General features: G+C 47.7%; 10 protein-coding genes across 10 annotated transcripts; 4 read left to right on the plus strand and 6 right to left on the minus strand.

Moving 5' to 3' along the window:
• Positions 1–31: 31 nt before the first annotated feature.
• On the plus strand, positions 32–652 carry LHYA1_G005642 (UPF0157 protein; the record flags this gene model as incomplete). Its single annotated transcript, XM_031150586.1, has 2 exons — positions 32–80; positions 126–652. The coding sequence occupies 2 exons, from the start codon at positions 32–34 to the stop codon at positions 650–652; spliced, it is 576 nt and encodes a 191-aa protein (XP_031003539.1).
• A 1,040-nt stretch (positions 653–1,692) lies between these two features.
• LHYA1_G005643 (Protein kinase C-like) lies at positions 1,693–5,495 on the minus strand (the record flags this gene model as incomplete). Its single annotated transcript, XM_031150587.1, has 7 exons — positions 1,693–1,754; positions 1,808–2,213; positions 2,263–2,464; positions 2,516–3,623; positions 3,675–4,652; positions 4,708–4,977; positions 5,030–5,495. The coding sequence occupies 7 exons, from the start codon at positions 5,493–5,495 to the stop codon at positions 1,693–1,695; spliced, it is 3,492 nt and encodes a 1,163-aa protein (XP_031003538.1).
• A 1,243-nt stretch (positions 5,496–6,738) lies between these two features.
• Positions 6,739–8,237, minus strand: Acadsb (Short/branched chain specific acyl-CoA dehydrogenase, mitochondrial; the record flags this gene model as incomplete). Its single annotated transcript, XM_031150588.1, has 4 exons — positions 6,739–7,108; positions 7,159–7,585; positions 7,638–8,065; positions 8,119–8,237. The coding sequence occupies 4 exons, from the start codon at positions 8,235–8,237 to the stop codon at positions 6,739–6,741; spliced, it is 1,344 nt and encodes a 447-aa protein (XP_031003541.1).
• Positions 8,238–9,083: 846 nt separating this feature from the next.
• On the minus strand, positions 9,084–10,854 carry BSC6_0 (Bypass of stop codon protein; the record flags this gene model as incomplete). Its single annotated transcript, XM_031150589.1, has 3 exons — positions 9,084–9,386; positions 9,542–10,364; positions 10,415–10,854. The coding sequence occupies 3 exons, from the start codon at positions 10,852–10,854 to the stop codon at positions 9,084–9,086; spliced, it is 1,566 nt and encodes a 521-aa protein (XP_031003540.1).
• A 687-nt stretch (positions 10,855–11,541) lies between these two features.
• Positions 11,542–12,010, plus strand: LHYA1_G005646 (S1-like domain-containing protein; the record flags this gene model as incomplete). Its single annotated transcript, XM_031150590.1, has 2 exons — positions 11,542–11,852; positions 11,908–12,010. 2 exons carry the CDS (start codon positions 11,542–11,544, stop codon positions 12,008–12,010), a joined length of 414 nt encoding a protein of 137 aa, XP_031003543.1.
• A 66-nt stretch (positions 12,011–12,076) lies between these two features.
• alg-3 (Dol-P-Man:Man(5)GlcNAc(2)-PP-Dol alpha-1,3-mannosyltransferase) lies at positions 12,077–13,216 on the minus strand (the record flags this gene model as incomplete). Its single annotated transcript, XM_031150591.1, has 2 exons — positions 12,077–12,976; positions 13,043–13,216. 2 exons carry the CDS (start codon positions 13,214–13,216, stop codon positions 12,077–12,079), a joined length of 1,074 nt encoding a protein of 357 aa, XP_031003542.1.
• A 523-nt stretch (positions 13,217–13,739) lies between these two features.
• Positions 13,740–14,195, plus strand: LHYA1_G005648 (uncharacterized protein; the record flags this gene model as incomplete). The annotated part of the gene is made up of 1 exon (XM_031150592.1): positions 13,740–14,195. One exon carries the CDS (start codon positions 13,740–13,742, stop codon positions 14,193–14,195), a length of 456 nt encoding a protein of 151 aa, XP_031003545.1.
• Positions 14,196–14,461: 266 nt separating this feature from the next.
• Positions 14,462–15,363, minus strand: ptf1_0 (Pdp3-interacting factor; the record flags this gene model as incomplete). The annotated part of the gene is made up of 3 exons (XM_031150593.1): positions 14,462–14,625; positions 14,675–14,823; positions 14,885–15,363. The coding sequence occupies 3 exons, from the start codon at positions 15,361–15,363 to the stop codon at positions 14,462–14,464; spliced, it is 792 nt and encodes a 263-aa protein (XP_031003544.1).
• Positions 15,364–15,620: 257 nt separating this feature from the next.
• On the plus strand, positions 15,621–17,012 carry she9 (Sensitive to high expression protein 9-like protein, mitochondrial; the record flags this gene model as incomplete). Its single annotated transcript, XM_031150594.1, has 1 exon — positions 15,621–17,012. One exon carries the CDS (start codon positions 15,621–15,623, stop codon positions 17,010–17,012), a length of 1,392 nt encoding a protein of 463 aa, XP_031003525.1.
• An 80-nt stretch (positions 17,013–17,092) lies between these two features.
• lacA (putative beta-galactosidase A) lies at positions 17,093–20,857 on the minus strand (the record flags this gene model as incomplete). Its single annotated transcript, XM_031150595.1, has 11 exons — positions 17,093–17,268; positions 17,323–18,419; positions 18,473–18,943; positions 18,999–19,215; positions 19,263–19,288; positions 19,419–19,428; positions 19,481–19,583; positions 19,632–19,864; positions 19,913–20,219; positions 20,397–20,672; positions 20,744–20,857. 11 exons carry the CDS (start codon positions 20,855–20,857, stop codon positions 17,093–17,095), a joined length of 3,030 nt encoding a protein of 1,009 aa, XP_031003526.1.
• Between the last annotated feature and the right edge of the window lie 571 nt (positions 20,858–21,428).

A 21,428-nucleotide genomic window follows, 5' to 3' on the forward strand; every position in this document is an offset into this window, starting at 1 on the left:
GCTCGGCACACGTGCAAAGAAATAACTCACGATGCCACTTTCTCCCGAGGACATTGTCAGGGATTACGTTACAGATGGAAGTTCTATAGAAAGGGTGAACAAGCGCAAGTCTAGAGTAAAGATAGTCATCGTCGAGCCCAATCCGGCGTGGCCGCAACGATTCTCAGACACCAAAGCCCGGATTGAAGCTGTACTAGGCTCGACCGCGGTCGCCATTCTTCATTTCGGATCCACCAGTATTTCAGGTCTGCCGGCAAAGGATATTATCGACATCGATCTGGTCGTAAAGGACATCAAGGACGAGGACTCTTACGTTGAGGCTCTCGAGCGCTTGGGCTTCCTATTCCTCCTGCGTCAGCCGGACTGGCATCAAACTCGCTTTTTTGTTGACCAAGGAGACCGCCCTGGTGCATATCCTATCCATCTCCACGTCTTTGGGCCGGATTGCCCTGAGGTCGAGAGGCACCGGATTTTCCGCGAATGGCTCTCAAAGTCCCCAGAGGACCTGCAGCTATATGCGACAGTCAAACGTGAGTGTGCTGCAGCTTCCGAAGCAGCAGGCGAGTCAATGAATGAATACACCCTGCGAAAGGAGAAAACAGTACGAGAGATCTTGAACAGGGCATTCCGCGATCTGGGCTATATTGAGTGATGCGACAACGCCTGTTTCCGTTATAGATCAGAAAGTATCGACGTGAAGCACTTGAGCTGGAACAGATAACGGCTTCGGAAATGGAGAATAAACTTAAAGACGATGATAGGACGATAGTGATGTTGGGGGTGTGGGGGGGGGGGGACCTGGTAGCGAGGAAAAGCACTGCGGGAGGATGCAATTCAGAGTCAGATTGCTAGATTGTTCCAATTTCGAGCCTTAAGCAGACGTATCAAGTCATTTAATATAACGTTAATACCTACATATAGTACACACCCCCCCAACTATCTAGCACCGTCCTAGAAACCAACCAACCAATAAGTGAAGGAAACATGGATGAACTAGCAGACAGACAGACAGAAAGGAAAGCCTTCTTTCTTTCTATAAGCTGCAAGGTTTTTGTATGGTCGGTCGGCATGTTTCATTTGGCGTTTAGGGGCAATGTGATATGATGCAATGCGAATGAAGGTTGTATGAAACGTTCTTTACATTACAAGGTAAGATGGGATATGAAGGGGTACTGTAAATTAACTGGACTCCATCTAGTATTATCATAAGGAAGGGGGAAGTATCTCGTACCGATCAATAGATAGATACTAAAACACAACACCCTACAGAATTATCAAAAAAGTTTCAATGATCTATTAAGAAGAAAGGCCTATGAGCCACTAATCCGAAGTATAAAGAACATCCCCTCCCATCCGCCCATCCCTCCCTTCCATCCTACCCCGATCCCATCGTTCCAATCCACCACCGAGCCCCCCTCCCCTCCCCTCCCTTCGTAAATATCCCTCCTGCCCACCCAAATAAATCTAGAAGTGAAGTGGGAATCATGACTTTTCGTTCGTTCATTTGTTTCGTTCACTGCCCGCTCAACCAAACGCAGACAATTGCCTTCCCTTGATTTCTTTCATGATAGCCTAGCATAAACGAATGAGTTTCTGCTTTCGTACAGTGAGTGGGTGTTTGTGTTACTTGCCCGAAAGTCATGGCCATAGCTGGCGGTCTGTGTATTAATGGCTCGCCCTTGTGATGAGGCTTCAGACGAAATCGACCGAGTAGGAGAAGCCGCGGAATTCTTCTTGCATGGCTTGGGATAACACTACGGGAATATTAGTCTACATACGAGAACATGAAGAGGGCGAAGAGACTTACCAGACTGTACAGGTGTCAGCACCGGAGTGACGCTCGTAAACTCAGTGTCAAAATTGCTTGTATCCGTAGCGCTAGTAATCTGAGGTTGGAATGGAGGCTGGATTCTCTTGTGATACACATCGTCCCAATTGATATTTCTGAAAAATGGTTGACTCATAATCTCTTGAGCATCAGTCGGTCCGCTTCCAAGACGCTGCTCTGGTTCTCGAGTGAGGAGCTTTTGCAGGATCGATACTGAGTCACGAGGCATGTGGATGGGGTATAGGGGCTCATCCGCAAGGATGGCGTCATATATTTCGTCCTCATCTTCACCTCGGAAGGGAGACTGTTGAAGCAGCATTTGGTAGATGAGAACACCGAATGCCCACCAATCGACAGCGCGGCCGTATTTCTTGTCCAGCAAGATCTTTGCAAAGTTAGCTGTTATTGTTCTAACAGGCGGAAGTGGAGCTTACCTCAGGAGCCATAAATTCAGGTGTACCACAGAAAGTACTTGTCGTTGACCCGTACCACATATCTTCCTTACAAAGACCGTAATCGGCAACTTTAATATGTCCGTCTAGTGTCAACATGATGTTGTCCAACTTCAAATCACGGTATATTACACCATTTTCATGGAAGTATTTCAATGCTAGGCAGACCTCTGCGGCATAAAATCTGCGTAAATTGCTTAGTATAACTTCAAAACAAGGAAACACCATAACTTACTGTGCACGTTTTGTGCCAAATTGACCACGTTGAATATGCAGCATAAGATCTCCACCACTGATGTACTCCATAACGAAGTAAACTCTCGTTTCCGTTTGGAAACATGCATGAAGGCTTAGTAAGAATGGATGGCGTTCCTTATTGGCAATCAAGAACACTCTCTTCTCCGATCGAGTACTCTCAACTTCATCGTTCTCGATGATGAACTCCTTCTTAAGGACCTTGATGGCATATAGTTGCTTCGACTGCTTCGCTTCCGCAAGCATGACTTTACCAAAGTTACCTTTACCAAGGACAGCGAGGAAATTGAAATGGTCAAGACCAATGCGGGGGGTTGTTTTGCTAGCCTCGTCCACTGGAGGAGGGGCTTTCCGCTGAATCACAGCAGCGGGCTGGGCAACAGGAGCTGGTTCTTGCTGTACTTGAGAATTTGGCCCATACAGTGCAGCAGTTGGCGATTGTTGAATCGGCTGTACTTGTGGTTGGTTGAGAGGTTGCGTAGGATAACCACTAACTTGAGCATACGCCGCTGGGTTGTAGCTTGATTGAGCGGAAGCTTGCGGCTTAGGAGGTGCGCCATACCCATCTTCGGGATGAGACTCGAGGCGAGGTGGATAACCAGTGGCAGTAGGACGGTAGTCAGTTGACGATCTATTGTAAGGATCCCTTTGAGACGATGATCGTTGCCCGGTTCCTGACATTGCAGCGGCTGCAGCGGCAGCGGCAGAGGCCGAAGAAGTTCTGTCTGGTCCGGCGGGTCTTCCTGGTGATGTTTGCCCTTGTTGTTGGGCATACATCGCCTTTGCAGCTTCTGCTGCCTCGGGAGACGAAGCAGAAGTAGGCCCATAAGATTGAGCCCTGGGAGGTCGGACTTGTTCTTGAGAGCCATATGAAGCACGAGGATCGTTGAATTGTCCTTGCTGTTCTTGAGGAGAAGTTGGCTTTTGAGATTGCGGCCTTAGAGTACGACCACTCATGGATGGTTGGGATGTCTGCCGTCGTTTCTGATTCCTGATACCATCGAGAATTGTATTGGCCACAGCCATTGACATACCACAGAAATCCGGAACAAGGTGCACGCATCCTGCATGACACGTAAGACCACATTCTGCGAATCATTAGCTGGAGAACCCGTTATTCATGATAGATGAGAACTTACCGGAACATTTGCGACAATTCTTCTTTCCGAATGGTAAGATATAACCACAGTGACAGCACCAATTTGCGCTCATATTCGAGAACTTCTCGAAACGATGGGGAATCCGATGGTTGATCTTCTCCTCGTCCGGATCTGTCTCTGCGTTGGATTTGCTTATACACTTAGTGACCACACTGGGATAGCACTTGGTGTGACAAGTATATTTGCAGTCCTCGCACTGCATGCCAGCGGAGTATTTGAGAAATTCGCCGCAGAGAGCACAGCGCATGATGTTATAGAACTGCTGTGACACGAACTTGTGACCGTACATTTCATGCACTTCTTCTTTCCGTTGTCGAATAGCACCCTTTCTGTTGAGTCCGGCATCGAAGGGCCGGCGGTCTTTTGCTTGCTTGGTAAAACTTATGGTAAGATGCACAGCACCTGTGGGCTCGAGTGCAAACCAGGCATCTATAGGTTGTGGTGCAACCACACTTCCCCCCACTCCTAATACAGGATTTCCTGCTGCACCTGCACCCGCACTCTGGGGTGGGCCACCGAATGATGTCTGCGAAGGAAACTGTGCGGGTGGTGGTGCACCAGGTGCGGAGCCACTGCCCATTCTGTCTGCAGAGACCCAACCAGAGCTGTTGATCTCAGCCTCGATCTTCTTGCGACGCATCTCTTCCACGATATCGGATATTCTAACCCACAAGAGACCAATTGGAAGTGGGTGATCGCTGGGTTTGTCGTAGACCGTCAACTCGATCTCGTTCGCCTTGTCCACGTTTAGATTGTGATACTCGTTGTCCCATCTATCAGTCCTGGAAGTTCTAGTACGTGCTACAACATTGTCTTCGACCTTTACAGCAACAAATGTCTCAGGACCTCTAGCAAATCGACCGGTGGTAGCATGATCGACGTCCTTGACCGCATGAATCCGAATGGAGAGGAGTCCAGTCAAAGGCTTCCGCATATTTGGCATATTTATACTGTCATCTGCAGATTGATTATTAGTGTTGTTTGCTAGGATAAAGGTAGAAGGAAGTTTTACCATCTGGTGCATCCGCGGTGCTTTCCATGTCAATGTGAAGGTCCTCGTATCTCTTGAGCGCTTGCTTGAGGAGCTGAATCTTCTGATTGCTCTCAATTCTGCGACCCGCAGCATCTGCCCTGCTTTTTCTATCGCCCTCCATCTGATATAGCTGGACCATCTTCTCGATACCTTTAAGATATTGCTTTTCAACGTTCAGCTTGAATTCCAGTTGCGATAACATAAGCTGGATGCGGGGGCCGAGATATGGGGTATCATATTTGATGAGATCTGAAAATTGCGATTAGCACATAGTAATGTGAAGCTGGGAATTATCACGCACCTAGTTTTGTAAAGTTTGGGCGTGTTCTCGGCATGCTCTGGTCAGGTCCAGGAGGGGCGTATGGGTGTCTGGGAGGCATCATATCACCATGACCTCCGACCTGGCTATATTCTGGCGTCCCATATCCTCCTCTGTCTGGACCCGCATCTATATAACCTCCTCGCGAGTCCTTTGGAGGTGGGGTAGGTGGACCATCTCTGTCGTTTCTGAGACCCGAGCTTTGAGTCCTGCTCGGTCCTATATTCATATTGTCCACCCCTTGACCCATCCTCCGCATCTGCAGCTCCTGCATTCTCTCCTCTAGATATTGGATGTTCCGGCGCCCCTCGCGTATCTGGGTGTCTATCCTCGAGCGGACCTGCTCATTCTGTGTCTGTTGCCTCATCTGGTTTGCGGCATTGAGCAGGGCCCTCTCGCGCTCGATCTTCTTGTAGACCGAGCTGAGGGCGTCGTCGTCGTTATTCATGATGGCGGATTATGTGGCGCGTCTCTCCTCGTCGCGATGTGCTCTGCTCTGTTGCTGTCGTAGGGGGGGGGGGAGGGGGGATTGGTGGTCCTTTCTGCGAAGTGGGGTATTATGATGGTGTTGTGGATTTGGAATCAGATGTGCTAGCGAGAGCAGTGTAGTCAACAGTAAAACAGCTGGTCAGCTCAGCTCAGCTCAACTATTCAATATGCGACCAACACATGAATTATGCGCAACGCGCTTTGGTCGCAAATCACTCGCGTTGCGTCTCGAATGCCAATATTGGATTTTTTGGGTTCGCACTACACGTGAGGAGAGAGCGGAGACGATGGGCGACAAAATGGTACTGTAGTGTAGGTAGGACTCAGCCACCTCTAGCCAGCTGTACAGTACAGTACCTAAGGCAAACGGTTCGGATGCGTGCGTGGAGAATGCCGCGGCAGTTGATTATCAGGAGAAAACGGTTGAGATTTATATCCTTTAGGTTTTCGAAAAAGGACGTAGTACGAGTGATGGAATTTCCAACAAAGAGACCAGTCGCGGTCGATGTTGCAAGTGTCCAGAAAGAAGCTTCCTTGGTGTTCGGAGCTGCGCGTTGTTGTACTCGTCTCGTCTCGTACTTGTCCTTGTCTTTCTAGCTGGGTTGGCACAGTACAGTACTGTATCGCATGGAGGGGTCAAAATAAACAAACCTACTTGGCTCGGGATATCGCCTTGTTTTGTGGTGTGGAGTCACTGCAGTCAATAGTTCCGCTTCAACGGTATAATTCTAGATTCTCGAATCCCTTCTATTATTGCATTTCTTGCTCAACCACCAGAGCCATTACTACTGGTCGCGGCTACGGGCTCAGGCGTGCCTCAATCTGTTCACTCTGTATGCCGGCCCAACCTATGGTAGTCTGTCTATGCCATCCTTTTCCACCTTCGTCATTGTCAGGGGTATGGAGGCATTATCGCCAATATATTTTCATATTATAGTACGAGTCCTGTTTATGAGGAATCATAACAATATTTCTTAGGTAGAGGTTAAGGAATTCTCTCCATACAGTAGTCCATCCAAATAGTAGACTAGATCTATAATCTCCATCCTCCAGGACTTGAAAAAGTCCTAGATTTCAGCCTCCGAAAAGATTACATACTCTTTGTAAACCCTCAGGACTTCAGGATCGCCGTCAGCTATGCCTAACCATCGCATCTCGGTACCCAATAATCTAATTATCCAATTTACCAATCGACCTAACCTCTACGACGTCGAGTACTGCTTCTTCAACAACTTCGCGATGGTCGTGAGCTGGATATTGCTGGTCCCCTCGTAAATGGCTCCTATCTTGCTATCTCTCCACATCTTCTCTGCAATACCTTCTCTCACGAACCCCATACCGCCCATCCACTCAATAGCAAGACCACTCACTCTACCGGCGACTTGTGATGCATAAAGCTTCGCCATCGCAGCATCTTGCACAAAGTCCTCGCCTGCTTCCTTCTTCCGCGCTGCGTTGTATACCAGAGCTCTGGCTGCAGCAATTTCGGTATACGACTGTGCAATCTGGTGCTGCATTCCCTGGAAATCGCCAACCAGCTGGCCAAATTGCTTTCGATCGTTCCAGACATATCTGGAGAGCCGTAGTTAGCATGTGAAATTTGGCATTTGGAATCAGCTTACTTTGCGGCGTTTTCAAAAGCGCCGAGTGCTAGACCAGTCATTTGGGCGGCAATGCCGATTCGTCCTTCATTCAACAAGGCGATGGCATATTTATATCCCTGTCCTTCTTCACCTAGTAGATTCTCCCTTGGGATTTCGACATCGTCAAAGTTCAGCACGCACGTGCTGCTAGCCTTGATACCCAGCTTCTTCTCTTTCTTGGCTATTGAGAAGCCCTTGGTGCCTTTCTCAACGACAAACGCTGTGATACCTTTGTAACCTTTGCTGTGATCGAGATTTGCAAAGACAATAAAGAATTCAGCTTCCATGGAGTTGGTGATCCACATTTTGCCACCCGATATCTTATATCCCGAATCGGTTTTGGTAGCCTTGGTGGCAAGAGCAAAAGCATCTGATCCTGAAATGGGTTCAGAGAGACAGAAAGAGCCTAGAATGTTAGCAAACGTACCCCTAATTCGTCTAGGGAGAAAATGTCATACCAACAGTATTCGTCGCTAATCTTGGCAACCACTTCTTCTTCAACTCCGCACTCCCATACCTCAACACCGCCGTATTGACCAGCGTATTATGTACATCCACCATAACACTTACACTCGGATCCACCCTAGCCAGCTCCTCAATACCCACGATAGCAGCTGTGAAGTTCATTCCCGCACCACCGTACTCCTCGGGAATCTCCACGCCCATGAGACCCTGCTCAAACAGCTGCTCTACAACAGTAGGGTCCATCGACTCCTTCTCATCCATCTCTCGCACCTTGGGTCCAATAATATCGTTAGCGAATTTTGAGACCGAGTCGGCCATTGCGGCTTCGATTTCGGAAAGGTGCGTGATGGGCGTTGGAGGGATTTCGCTGATATCGACGGCTTCGTTGCGTCGTCGGGCGGTGGATGAGAGAGGTCTTGCACTGGTAAGAATATTAGTAAATCTGAGCAGGTATCCTGAGATTCCGAGACAAACTGCTGCTGCCCTATTCTTCTTGCTCCAGCAGTTCTAACAGCAGTTCTAACAGCTGAACGTGCCGTGTATGTCGTTGCCCGTTGAACTGCAGGGCGCAGTGTCTTGATAATTGATGCCATTCTGTCTGTCTTACGATAGGGATGAGATAAAAGGTAAAAATATGTGTATGGGCAAAGCTACTGTGGGCAGGAATCGAGTCAACTAAAGTAAAGTAGAAGCTTGTGCAAACGCCCTAGGTCACCAGGTGGTTTGGCCGAAGTTGTCCAATGCCGAGCCTCGGCTCGGTTCAACATGTCACTTGGTGTTCCCCAGATCTTAAATCCGGGGAAATGGATGGGTACAAATCGGCTTGGAGATCGGGGATATTATAGTATGAAAAAGGGGAGGCGGGAAATATTTCGAATGCCGAAATGTTTTCAGCCGATGTCTTGTCCTGTGTGTAAGCTCGATAGTAAATTGCGCTTGAGTTAATTGTACTTATTGTGCTGGAGTATAGTTGTCGTCACATGCTTGCTACCAGAATAAACTAAATCACCTCGAGTAAACGTCGCGTTTTGATTGTTAAGCATAGCATAATAAGCTTTTGCATCTGGCTGCTATATAAAGGAGTGTAAAGTCCTTACGAACTTATCCTTCAGAATAGCTGAATCTTTCATCCCTCTGTTACTGTTATGCCCCGTATCACTATGACCAATTCTATAACCCACTCTATAACCCATTATCAAATCCGCAATTATGAACGCCCATGTCCTAAAGTCATAAAAACTCCATGGTATCTTCCGCAAGCTCCGTTCAGCCATGTCCCAGCGTCCATCCAGAAGGAATAAACGCCACAGCGCCTCCGCAAATGCTCAAGTAAAATCAATTCCTTGGAAAGGAAGAAAATCAAAGAACGATATCCACCAATTCTCCTTGCAGAACTTTTATTCTCCCATCTTACTAATCGAACATCTTTCTTGAATAGCCTACTCAGTTCTCTTCCTGATGTTTGGTAGGCAAAACCAGATGATTAGCATTGCCCCAAACAGCCCAATGGCGATAGGATGCAAGACAAAGGTACCAGCGGCCTGAGCCAGGATACCTGTGGTAAAGGGTGCAACAGCCCCACCAGAAGATCCAAAAGCACTGATGACACCCAAGCCACTAACCTGCTCTTTTCGTGGAATCGCTCTCGAGAAGACAACCGTTGCACAGGGATAGACTGGTCCCAACAACAAACCAACAAAGGCAATCGCAACTGCATCTCCAATAACATTCGGGACTTGCCACTAGATCACGGGGGAGTTAGTTATTCCTTATTCAAGAGTGTTTTGAGAGCAGAAGAAGTTCTCTTTTTAGGAAGTATGTAAGGAGTATTTGGAGTACATGAGACGAAACATGATAGAAGTGGTAAGGGTAAAATCAAAGAGCCGGTTATCCTTACAACCAATAATTCGAAGATAGCGGCTCCGATGACCATACCGTAGACGAAGACTTTTTCTCCAATCTTGTGCGCCGGGTGAGATAATAAGAAGCGACCCAGCGTAATACCGGCCCAGAATCCAGCCGACACATATCCAACTGCAGAAGGATTTCCATGTCGAGTAGCGATCAGGAAAGAAATGACCCATCCGGAAATTGAAACTTCTGCTCCCTGGTAGCAAAAGATGAACAAAGCACCAAGCATAACGGTTTTTGATTTGAACGCTTTCGCCATTCCTGCGAACTGTCCGGGTTGCTTGGTTTGAGGCAGTCCATTCTGGGTTTGAGAAGCGACTCTTTGCACTGTGTCAAGTAATGGCTGACCAGATTCAGCCTCGTAATGCCAAAATGACCACCCGGCGAAAGCGAGGTTGGAGAGAGTGACAGCTAAGACGAGTAGGTAGTATCGACTCCATATCAGATGGCCAGATGTTACCATTGCAGTGGCCATAAGGGGACCAATTGTGCCTCCTAGACCGTAAGCTCCATGCATTGCACCCAGCATCTTCGTTCCATTGTGCAAGTTTGCCGCAAAGACATTTCCCATGGCAAGGTTGGTTGCCTCTCCTAGACCAAGGAGGAAGAAGGCTGCAACGACGACAGGGAATGGCGGAGTGCAAACTATTGCAACATATCCGACAGACATCATTGCTTCTGCAAACATTAGGGTTTTGGCTCTTCCAAATCGAGCTCGGATTGCGTCGACCAAGAAAGCGGCCAATATGTATCCAACGGCATTAGTAACAAAAATAAGGGAGACGATAGCGTATCCGATATTATAATGCCTATAACGATTTAGTATATATTCGAAATTGACGCTTTGAGAGGAACCTACTTCTCCATGTAAGGAATCAAAGCACCAGGCGCTGCATCACCTAATCCATTGCCAAAGTTTAGTAGGCATACCGATACCATGCGGAACCTGTTCATGGGTGGGTTGGAGAAGCTTTGTGTAACATCCACTCCATCCTCCTCATTTATCGGGCTTGGAGCTCTGCTCATCTCAAGGTCGTTGGGTGACCGGGGAGTCTGAAACCCACTGGGAGTTTGAGCTCCAGAGGGTGTGGGGTACCCAGATTCGGTAACATCGGGGCCCTTGAGCTTCTTTCCCCACTGGAGGTTGTCGAGCTCAAGAGGAGCTGGGGTATGCTCTTGAGGCACAGAGTGGTACACCCGTGATACAGCTTTCTGCGGAGCAATTGGAACCGCATGTTCTTCCCCACTGCTTGAAGATGGCTCGACATTAATGAATGCGCTAAAAGCGTGCGACGACATGTTGGCTAGGTCGGTTATTTTCTACATACACCAACGATGGCAGAAGGGAATGCCGGGTTTTGGGGACCTCAATATGAGTGATGATGGTAGGTGGAATGTAGGAAAAGAGACTTGTGGGTGGGAAATAAAAAAATAGACATATAAATGGTGAAAAGAACGCTAGGGAATTCCTCTAAGATAACGCAAGTTCCCCCCTCTAGAGAGCATAGGATAGGGTACGGAATCAGACGGCGACGGCTATGAATCGATAGACATCGGACCCATAATTGAGCACTGGCTCTGGACTGGGGTCCGATAAAGACCCCGCGTATAGCAGCCGTCAATGGATCTATGGACGGCTGTGGACCGCTCTTTGCAGACCGTTGGGAATACGATGACCAACCGTTCTTGCACCAGCTGCATGTTAAAAACATTTTGGCGCATCAGCAAAGGAGAGGAACAGAGCTGCTGACAGTGCTGAGAAATTGACCAGCCGTTTAGTCCGGTCTAAACTTGCCCACGCGTTTAGACGTCCCGGTAAAACTATTATCCTTAGCTCCCGTCCCGTCCCCAGATGGAAATTTTTGAAAATGTTGTACCAGTATTCAATACAACCGGAAAGTCTTGCCGTCACATTCCCAAAATCCCACGGGTGAAAGCTTATTCTACCATCCTGCTTTTAGTTTGATCCACGATCTTATAGACGACATGGGGAAACCAAAGAGGAACGTTTTCGCAGCCGCCGAAGAAACATCTACCCCGCCATCCACCTTAAGTCTCACCCAATCAATAGCGCGCGTTGTCAAAGCCGAAGGGAACAGCCTCTACTCCTGCACCCTGCCCAACAAGAAGGCAGTGCTCGTCGAGCTTCCGTCGCGGTTCCGAAATACCATCTGGATCAAGAATGGAGGATTTGTCCTGATTGACACCAAAGACGCCGATGTCCGCCAGAACAAGCTGGCTGGCGAGATCATAAACGTCGTTCGGAATGAGCATATGTGGCGGAAGGAGTCATATTGGTGAGAATAATATTTGAAGAGGTTGCAAATCTTTTGCTAACTGGTTTTTTACCAGGCCTAAGGAGTTCCCCAAAGCATCTGCATATCCAGAAGATTCAGACGAAGAAGAATCCACCGTCGGAAAGATGCCCCCTTCGTACGACTCCGAGGAGGAATAGGTGCAATATCGAGCGCCCGTTGGCCAACGACGTTGTCCACATTCGGTAACACTTTTACTCAAAGGATCAAGTGAATGTCTTACTCGCCGCGCCCTCGCCCTTTGGATTAACAAAGTCCTTGCGAGTACCGTACCAAACACTTGCCACCGTAACAAACAACACCCCAACCACAACCATCGAACTGATGTTGGTGCTGGGATAAACATTCCATGCCCATTCCTGAGCTATCCACAACGAATATTGAAAGATTGGATGCAATCCACTCCGCCAGAGGAGGAACGGGGTTGCTAGTGCGATGTAGGCATAGAACTGGTAGTGGAGGGACCGCGCAAATAGCATACCAATAGCATTGGCCGTCAAAATGTTTGTGAGGATGAAGTTAGGAGATACCCGGATAGATATGGCATGTTGCATCTTCCCCAGAGGCTCTTCCCACTTCAATGCATTCCTGATCATTTCCGTAATTGGTTCTTCAGCAGGCCTTAACCATCTCGTCGTGATGAAAAGTACCAGAGCGCTGATATGTCCTATTAGTAGAGTGGTGGAAAACTCCCTGCTCAAAAATATTTCTTCTCCCACAAACCTCCAATTAACCGTCCACTTAAACAAGAACTGCCTCGAGAACTCGAAAGCTCTGCTGAAATATCCAATTGCGTTTGTCGGCATGAATTGAAAGGCAATGATAATTTGTACCTGCGCTATTAACCATGCTTGCTTGATGCTGGCTTGCACACCTCTGGCTAAAAACAGCGTAGCTCCAATTGCTGGAAGCGACAGTAGTAGAGACATCTTGATACCCAGTCCCCAGCTGTATGCCAAAGAACCAAGGGTCCATAACCGGCGCTGGAAAGTGTAGATGGCGATCCAGAGGAAGAAGACGGCGAAACAATCGTTGAAGAGGCGGAGGACGAAGATGCTGTGGAGACGTTTCGATAAAATGAGCATCGGAAATATGTACAAGGGAGCCTATCAAGTAGAACAGGTTAGAAAACCGACAAACGTTTCTAGGCCATTGCTCCAGGACATCCGTACCTTCGCCCGTCTATAACATGCCATAGCTACAGCAATCGTAGCCAAATACAGCACCCCAAAGATCCGCTGCGCAAGCAGGATATTCTTCCCCTTATCCGTAATATGATACAAGGCCCAGTAAACATACACATGCGCAGCGGGATAGACCAGCGGTCCTGTTGACCCAGTGAACATGGTGTAATCTGTCTCTCCATTTACATACAGCTCAATATGTTGCATATACGTCGTCCAATCGATCTCGGTATCTATAATGCCACCTAATTAGCTACGATCCGGATAGATGGTGGGAACTGAGGTATAACTAACATGCTACTTTCGAAACAATCAGACTGGTAAGTAGTCCATCTGCTAGGAGAAGTAAAGGGGGGCCATATTTGGACAGCGGATGCTCAAAAAGAGCAAAATTCCTTACTTGCCGATAGAGGGCAATATGCCTTGGAGGTGCAATTACATCGGCCATTGGTATATGGGTTGTGAATTCAGAACCTGTAAATGCCTCGTGTTCCGTCCGTCAGAGAAGTCAGAAGGTTGACCGGGGGCAAATTGAAGCTCTACATGAAGCTCCACAGTAGCTCCACCCTCCCGAAAGTCAACAATTACAGTACATTACAGTACGATTTCCTCGCCATCGCACAACCGGAATTTTATTTATTCTATCAGATTTATTCGAGAAGCTTACAATAGAAGGAGGTTTATAATGTTCTCCCTTAGAGCAAATGTAGCTCGAAGAGCTCCGAGAGCCATATGCACGCAATGCTACTCGCTCTCTCGTCCCCTCAGTGCCATCGCTCTCAAAGCCAGCCTCTCCCGTCCAACACCCTCCCCTACCGCATTCCTCCCTCGCTCCTCCGCCATCATCTTGCGCACCTATGCGGATAAATCCTCCGCCGACGCCATCATGGAGAAGCTCCAAGACCAATACGCCACCGCGCGCGATGAGTTCGAGATAGCGGCCGAGGAGACGGAGAAGAAGACCGTGTATGCGGCGGATGATCGGGAGGCTGCACGGACTGAGCTAGATGTGTTGCGGGGTTTGTATGAAGAGGCACTGGGGGGTGCGGATGGGGAGGAGGTGAAGAAAAGAATTGGGGGGAGGCTTAGGGAGCTGGAGAATGCGGTTGAGGCATTGGAGGAAAGTGCTATTGAGCATTAGGGATCTAATAAGGGCGGAATCAAATGAATCAATCTAAGATATTGGGGGTTATTGGTGTAAAACTATGGAGTTTGGAGATACCAAATCCTGTAAGTATACGAGACTTGTGTAGTTGATCCCAATTAGTCTCTTGGGAGATGTCTTCGATAAACCACTGAGGACAAGACATTCGGGGTTGGAATTGACCTGAAGAAATGAATGCTCTATTTTATCCTTCAATCGAAAAAGGTCTACGTGCGCTCGATACGAATCTAAATCTATGAACTCTAGTTCTTGCTATTTTCTCTCTTGAATGCTTCATGTCCTTCAGCAGCAACAGTCTTGACATCAGTCTCCCCAGCTGCAATTTTCTTAACCGTAGCCAAGATGGACGACCAGTCCTCAAATTCTGTAAATGGGACGTCTTGCTTTACGCAATAAGTGACGAGATCTATATTCGTCAGAGGCTATGCTTCGTGTGAGGTATAGGGAATATTTACCATGGTGTTTCTTTGCGAAAAGCAAGTCAGTTTCCTTTGCGGCAGAAAGATCTGACACTCCATCTCCGGCATAGAACATGACTGGTCGTTCACTGTCCGGGAGCTGTTGGTACCCTCTGATCTCAATTGACTTGTCATGGCCAAAGTGGCTATTTACATCAATTAGCATGTAATTTTGCTTTCTTTGACATCTCTTCAGAGATAACTTACCTGTCATCATGGAATACAATCTGCCACCCACCCTCCTCATTGATACTCTTCCCATCCCTCGGCGCAACATCATTGCTCACAATCTCAATTTCCTCGCCTATAGGCCCTAAGAGATGGACTAACAAACCCCTAATAATCGGCACCATACCACTGCTCAGTATAACGACTGGTATGTTGTTTTGTCTAGCCCATTCATAGAACTCCTTGAAGTGTGGATCCAGCTTGATGTTCTCCACCAAGGTTTGTATACATTTATCATAAGGGGTCTTGACACTGTCCATCATGCCCTGGAAGGAGTCCCGAAAAGACATCCTTTCGTGCAGGACGTCTTGGTTGCCTTGCTTGCGTAGCTTCTCGCCATAGCCAAGGTTGTCTGTGAGGAAGTCGTTGGAGTCGCGGGTTGTGATGGTGCCGTCGAAGTCGGAGAAGAAGATGAACTTAGGGTTGGTTTTCATGGCGGGGAGAGTTGAAGGAGCCATCTTGAAGGGTATAGCTTATTGTCCTGTAGGATTGTTAGAATTTGGTGTTGAAGAAGTGAAGAACCTCTTTAAGCTACAACGTGTACAACTTCGGGTGAATAATTGGATTCTGTTCTGTTGGGAGAGTATTTAACCGGAGAGATGAAAAACTTACTTAACTTGAAGAATTACAATTCGAAAGAAACACAGTCTTTCCACTCCAATAATTGAAAGAAGGAAGAGTTTCTATAGCAGATTTAGGTTGAAATCTGGAAGTGATGGTGGGGGTGAATCCATTTTCACCCCTCATTCAAGGCGGTCAATGGCGATCTGACCCGGCAGAATTCAAAGCTCTCAACCTCAAAAAAGGTTCAAGCTACAACACCCGTCACTCGCCCAATCTCCGCCCAAGAAGAACGGCCATGCAACCACTGGCCCGAATCGTGCCCCGGCTCTTTTTAGATTCCTTCCCATCTTCAGCTTCACAAGCAATCCGAATATGCAATCGCTCCTCCTTCCGCACATCAACTTGTATACAATGTAACATTCGTTCCCAAACACGGCAATATGTCGAATCTCCCAAACCACCCCCTCCAAGCCCCCCGAAGACAGACCTCCCTTCTTCTGAATCCGCCATTCCAGACGAGATCTCCTCCGACCTCCCATCGGCAAGAGAAAGCCGTCGAAACCAACTCACAAAACGCTTCTCCCACCTCATGGACCACCTGCAAGGCAACATCTTCATAGCCTCCCAACGCATCAACGACCTAACCGGCTACTCCGGCATCGAAGCCCTAAAAGGCCGCATCACGTCCCTCGAGAACCGCGTACAAGAAGCCCAAGAAGCTGTGCGGGCAGCAAGACTCGTGTACAAAACCACAGTAGCGGACAGAGCATCTACACAACGAGAAGTCACGGGGCTGTTGGCCAGGAAAGATTCATGGACGCCCTTGGATCTGGAACGCTTCACGTCGCTGTATCGTATGGATCACAGTAATGAACAGGCAGTGCAGGAATCTGCTACTAGACTCGCAGACGCGGAGAGGGAGGCTGAACATGCGGCTAGTAAGCTCAGCAGCAGCATTCTGAGCCGGTATCACGAAGAGCAAATTTGGAGTGATAAGATCAGACGAATGAGTACGTGGGGAACTTGGGGGCTAATGGGTGTTAATGTGCTGTTGTTCTTGGTGTTTCAGTTTGGGTTTGAGCCATGGAGGCGGAGGAGGTTAGTGCATGGGTTTGAGGAGAAGGTAAGGGAAGCATTGGAGAAAGAAAAGATTGCACAATTCAAACAACTAGATGCGGAGAAGGTAGAAGATGTGTCGTTGGATGGCATTGTTGCCGCTGGGGTTGAGGAACTGGAAGAGGAGATGGAGGGGGGTGCTGAGCCGGCTGTTGATGCGCTTGTGGCTGGTATTAGAGGCGAGCCAGAGGAAGAGGCTGCTCTTGATACCGCCGAGATGCATTTCCCCGCTGCTTTAATCAAGCAGCTTAGCACTAGAGTGCCAGAAACGTGGTCAGTTGCTGCTGTACAAGATGCTGTGCAAGATCTGTTCAGTGAACGGCTTGTACAGATGCGAAAACAAGATGTTACGATTATTGCATTGGAAGGGGCTGCTACTGGAGCAACCATAGTGGCCATCATCGCCTCTCTTATGTTCCGCCATTGATAGGCAGACAGATGTTGTATATACTTGTAGATTTGTACATTACACAAATACCCAATCACTCACTACCTAGTATGCTTAGTTCAGTAAGCGCCCTCCCTCTTACTGTAGCTCGGCCTGGGAGCCGTCTCTGGCTCTTTTATTGAGGTCCAAACTGGCGTACCAGCTTCTAAAGTGAAGTTTGTCAATTGGGCCCCTGAAGCTTGTTGAGCCCAAAGCTCAATCGCAAGCCAGTTTTGCCCATGGTAATCCAGAATACCTATATTTATCAGCGCCTGTCCATATACCGTATCTTTTAGTAGGGAAATCTTACCTTGCGGAACCGGGAATGAAGACTGTGGTCCAATATTATTGACATATTTCCCAAACTGCCAACCATTAACCCACAACTGCGCTCTATAATCCGCCACGCTCCCGTTGAGGGTCGTATTGCCAAAGTTAAAGAACAGTGGGATATCATAGTTCCTCGGTAAATCCAGCCTGAAGTCCGCTTGATAGAAAGCAACACCAGCACTCTTGATTCCCGTCTCCGGAGCTCCAGCAACCCAATTATGATTTGGTGGGTAAGGCTGCGTGAAGCCCTGGCGTTCGGCATACAACCCGCCCTCATTCAAAGGTCCTCGTGCTTTGTCGATGAAATCTTCGCCGCCGAGGTTTCCGGTAAGCTTCCAGCTGATATCCGATTGTGCGTGGCCGCTGAGTGCGTAATTGAGGATGCCGCGGGGAAGTTTCATTTCATCGGGTCCTACTACCCAGTTTTCGTCTAGGCCTTGGTTATCGACCACAACGGTGAAGATGTAGGGCTTTCCGGCGGAGAGGTTGGGAAGTGTGTAGGTGGCGTTGTTGGCTGATGCAGCGTCAATTCCAGCCCATGAACCGATGTATGTTGAATTTATCCAGACGGATGAGCCGAAAGCACTTCCTCCCTGGGTACTAATGTCGAGTTTGGTTTCATTACCTGTAGCCACGAAGTGGCCTCTGTAGATCAAAACCCCGGTACTGTATCCGTAGTCGCTGCTATAGAGAGAAGTGGGCGTTTTCAAAGTGTTTGGATTATTGGTTGAGTTGTGATCAGCAACTGTCCAGGCCGAGTCATCGTAGGTGGATTTTATTTCCGGGAGGTCGTCAAGGTATTTCCAGTCGAGGGATGAAAGGTCGGGAATATCGATTTTTGGCTCTGCATATTTGAGTTGTGATGTCCATTCTCCTGTGACTGGGTCGGTAGTGAAATCCAACTTCACACTGTTGAAATGAAGATCCTTGGTGTTGGCTGGTGCTCCAATGACCTTGATTGGAACTGTAGCGTTGATGTCACCATCAATATGAAGAGCGGTTCCTTCGATATAAACGGATCGAACTAGATATCCAGCTTCCACGATAATTGACGTTGTGTTTCCAATATTTGCGGTACTAAAACACGTTAGCTTTTGGGTATCTCTTAAAGTTATGTATTGATCACTAACTAAGCTCCCCATGCATCAGTTCGGACAAAGTCAGGGACCCAGTAGTTGTATGCCGAGTTCCGGTCTAAGATATACACCAGAAGATCACCAACTTGTACAACTTGCCGATCAGACGACGTCTGCCAGTTGAGTATCGTGGTAGCATTTGTACTCTTGGTTGTAACTCCAGTGCCTTCAACTTGCTTTGCTAGACTTGATGTGACGACGGACAACTCATGTTGTTCTCCAGAGCCACCGTAGACGACTAGAACGGTTTGCTTGTTGAACTTCTTCCAAGTGAAAATCTCGGCAGTTGAATAAAGCAGAGCAGTTCCACCAAGATCGTAATCAGTGACATGGAACTTGGAGTCTCTGCCACTCAGAGTCAAGCTGCCGTTAAGTTGGGGGATGGACAAAAGCCCTTGGCTAGTATTCAGATTTAGCTTGTAAGTCGATGAGGTCGTTTGCTGGTAGTCTGAATGTCTGACCACGCTACATTCGGAATTAATTTTTTGCGACCCATATTTCGTTTAGGGGGGCATCTTACTAAAAGTTTGTTGCGGTTCCATTACCTAACAATGGAGTAGTAAACATATCAGAGGAGTCTGTATACGTCCCATTGGTACCAGTGCCGACGGATGCTGTGAGCAATGCGGGTGAAACCTTGAGAAAGTTGGCTTCAAGCTTTAATTCGCTGTATTTCTCACGGTATATCTCGCGATTCTCGGCGATGCTTGATCCATAATCGTAACTGGTGTAACCACCTTTATTGTGTCAGAATTATTCACATTAGAAAAGACTGATAGCTTACCTGGATGACCTAGATTGCCCCAGTTTCTAAAACATAGTGTTAGCGGTTAAGATAGGTGGTTGAGAACAATGTCCCACAACTTGTAGAGCATTTCAGGAATGTGACTTGACAGATTTCATCTGAATGATCGCCAGAGCTTCGGAATTTGAAACTTACGTTCCACCATCTGGATTAAGTTAGTTGGTACACCGAGCAATATCATTCGAGGAAACACTTACAAATCATATAAAGATTCAATAAAGTAGCACCTGAAGCAAAGTTGTTCTTATAAAAGACTCGCTGAAACTCCATGTTCAAAAGCACAGAACATTGTGCAAATCCCTGGATTAATTAGCTCAGAAACCGATGCCCAGTTCAGGAAAAGCTAACAAGACCGCCCCACGGGTCAAAAGAACCCCCCTGAAACTCGTCAAGGGAATAGAAGGTTGATGGACTTTCTTGCTCATGGGTCGTATGGAAAGTCGTAGGTATGGACCCCGCGGGCCAGGTGTAAGGATGGGCGCAATCAAACCCTAGAGGGTATGAATCGTGTCCATAAATATCAACATCTCCTTCCGTTGATCCTTGCCACACGGATCCCGGAGCAAATATTCCCTTGGGTGCTATATTTATCAGCATTTCAGCCATCTAAAATTAACAATCAAACTTACAAGCGTCATTGCTAATCAGTGGCACAACGATCCCAGCATCTCGAATTTGCTTTTTAACGTACGCAAAATATACTGGGTCCGGAAAACCTCCTGTCACCGGTCCGTCAGATCCAGTGTACTCGTTTTCTGGCTGAACGAGTATAACGGGTCCCCCGTTTGTGATTTGGGCCTTGGCAATTGCTGCCCCAATGTTTGCCATATAGTTATCAGTGGCAGCGAGGAAGTCTGGCGCACGAGTTCGAAGTTGACCTGAAATACGTTGAAGCCATCCAGGAAATCCACCGCCACTTGATTCGGCATTGATATACTGCAACGAAGCTTGTCAGTAAAACAAGCTCAAGTAATTGGATGTCTCGAAGACCCTAGGACGTTCTTAATATCTCTACTGGAAATAAACCTGGATGTTGGGCTAGCTAGAGCAATATGTTCTTCCCACGTCCCACAAAGATTGAATGTTATTTGGGGCTTAGCTGAAATGACTTACAGGACCTGGACGAGCAATGAGGTAAATTCCGGCTTGTTTCGCAGCATCGAAGAATGGTTCAAAAGCAAAAACCCCTTCTGCTGAATATTCTCCTGGCTTGCCCTCTAGCAAGGCCCAATGTACGTAGAATGATACGGCATTGAATCCTAAAGCTTTGATTTTCTGGAAGACATCGAGCCAAAGATCTGGAACCGGCAATCGGTAGGGGTGAAATTCGCCCGAGAAAACATAGACTCGCTCGCCGTATACCAGCAATGAGTGCTCATCGTACGTAACCTGCTCGAGATATAAGAATCAGGGAAGTTGAAATTCGTAGGGATCTCCTTAATTTTAGGAGAGCAACTCACTAGATCCTGCAATCCATCACTGTCCCTCTCTACTATCATGTTTTTGCCTCCAATTGACAGTGCTGCAGCCTGCACCGCAAGGGCGGCCACTGTGAGAGCGCGGAAAAGTTTCATCCTGACAATATGTCGCACTCGCTTGAATACTTCATTCGACTGTGAGAGAAAAGCAGGGGAGCTGCATTATAGACTTTCCAAGCAGCAGAAAGCTCACGGGTAAATTGACTACACTGCATGGATACCCCTCGACCCCTCATTGAGACACAATTCATCTTGGTAAACATGGAGCTCACTCAGAAAGTTCGTCAGTGGAGGTTGAAAATCGCGATGATCCTTACCTTGACAGACAGCTTTCTCAGGTACAAAGAAATGCATGGTCAAATGAAGTGCCGAATAAACGCGGGGTACCAAGGTGAAGTAGCCTGTCACCTGTCACAAGGCCTATATATCGTATGTCTCGTTTCCTCAAATCCTTGCTCGGTACAACATTCAGTCGATTTAGCCATTGTATGCATGACGCTATACAAGGCGGGGATTTGAATGCGGCCAATAGTACCTGCCATGACTGCCCCTCTCAATAGTCGTTTAACGGACGGAAAAATGTGTAGACCGAGCGGATGCAAGTTGCAAAAGTATAGAGGCAAAAGAAGAATAATACCCTCGTATAGCAGTTCTGTGCCGAAAGATT

Source organism: Lachnellula hyalina, assembly GCF_007821495.1.
Source record: "Lachnellula hyalina strain CBS 185.66 chromosome Unknown contig00119, whole genome shotgun sequence".
Taxonomy (NCBI): Eukaryota; Fungi; Ascomycota; class Leotiomycetes; order Helotiales; family Lachnaceae; genus Lachnellula; species Lachnellula hyalina.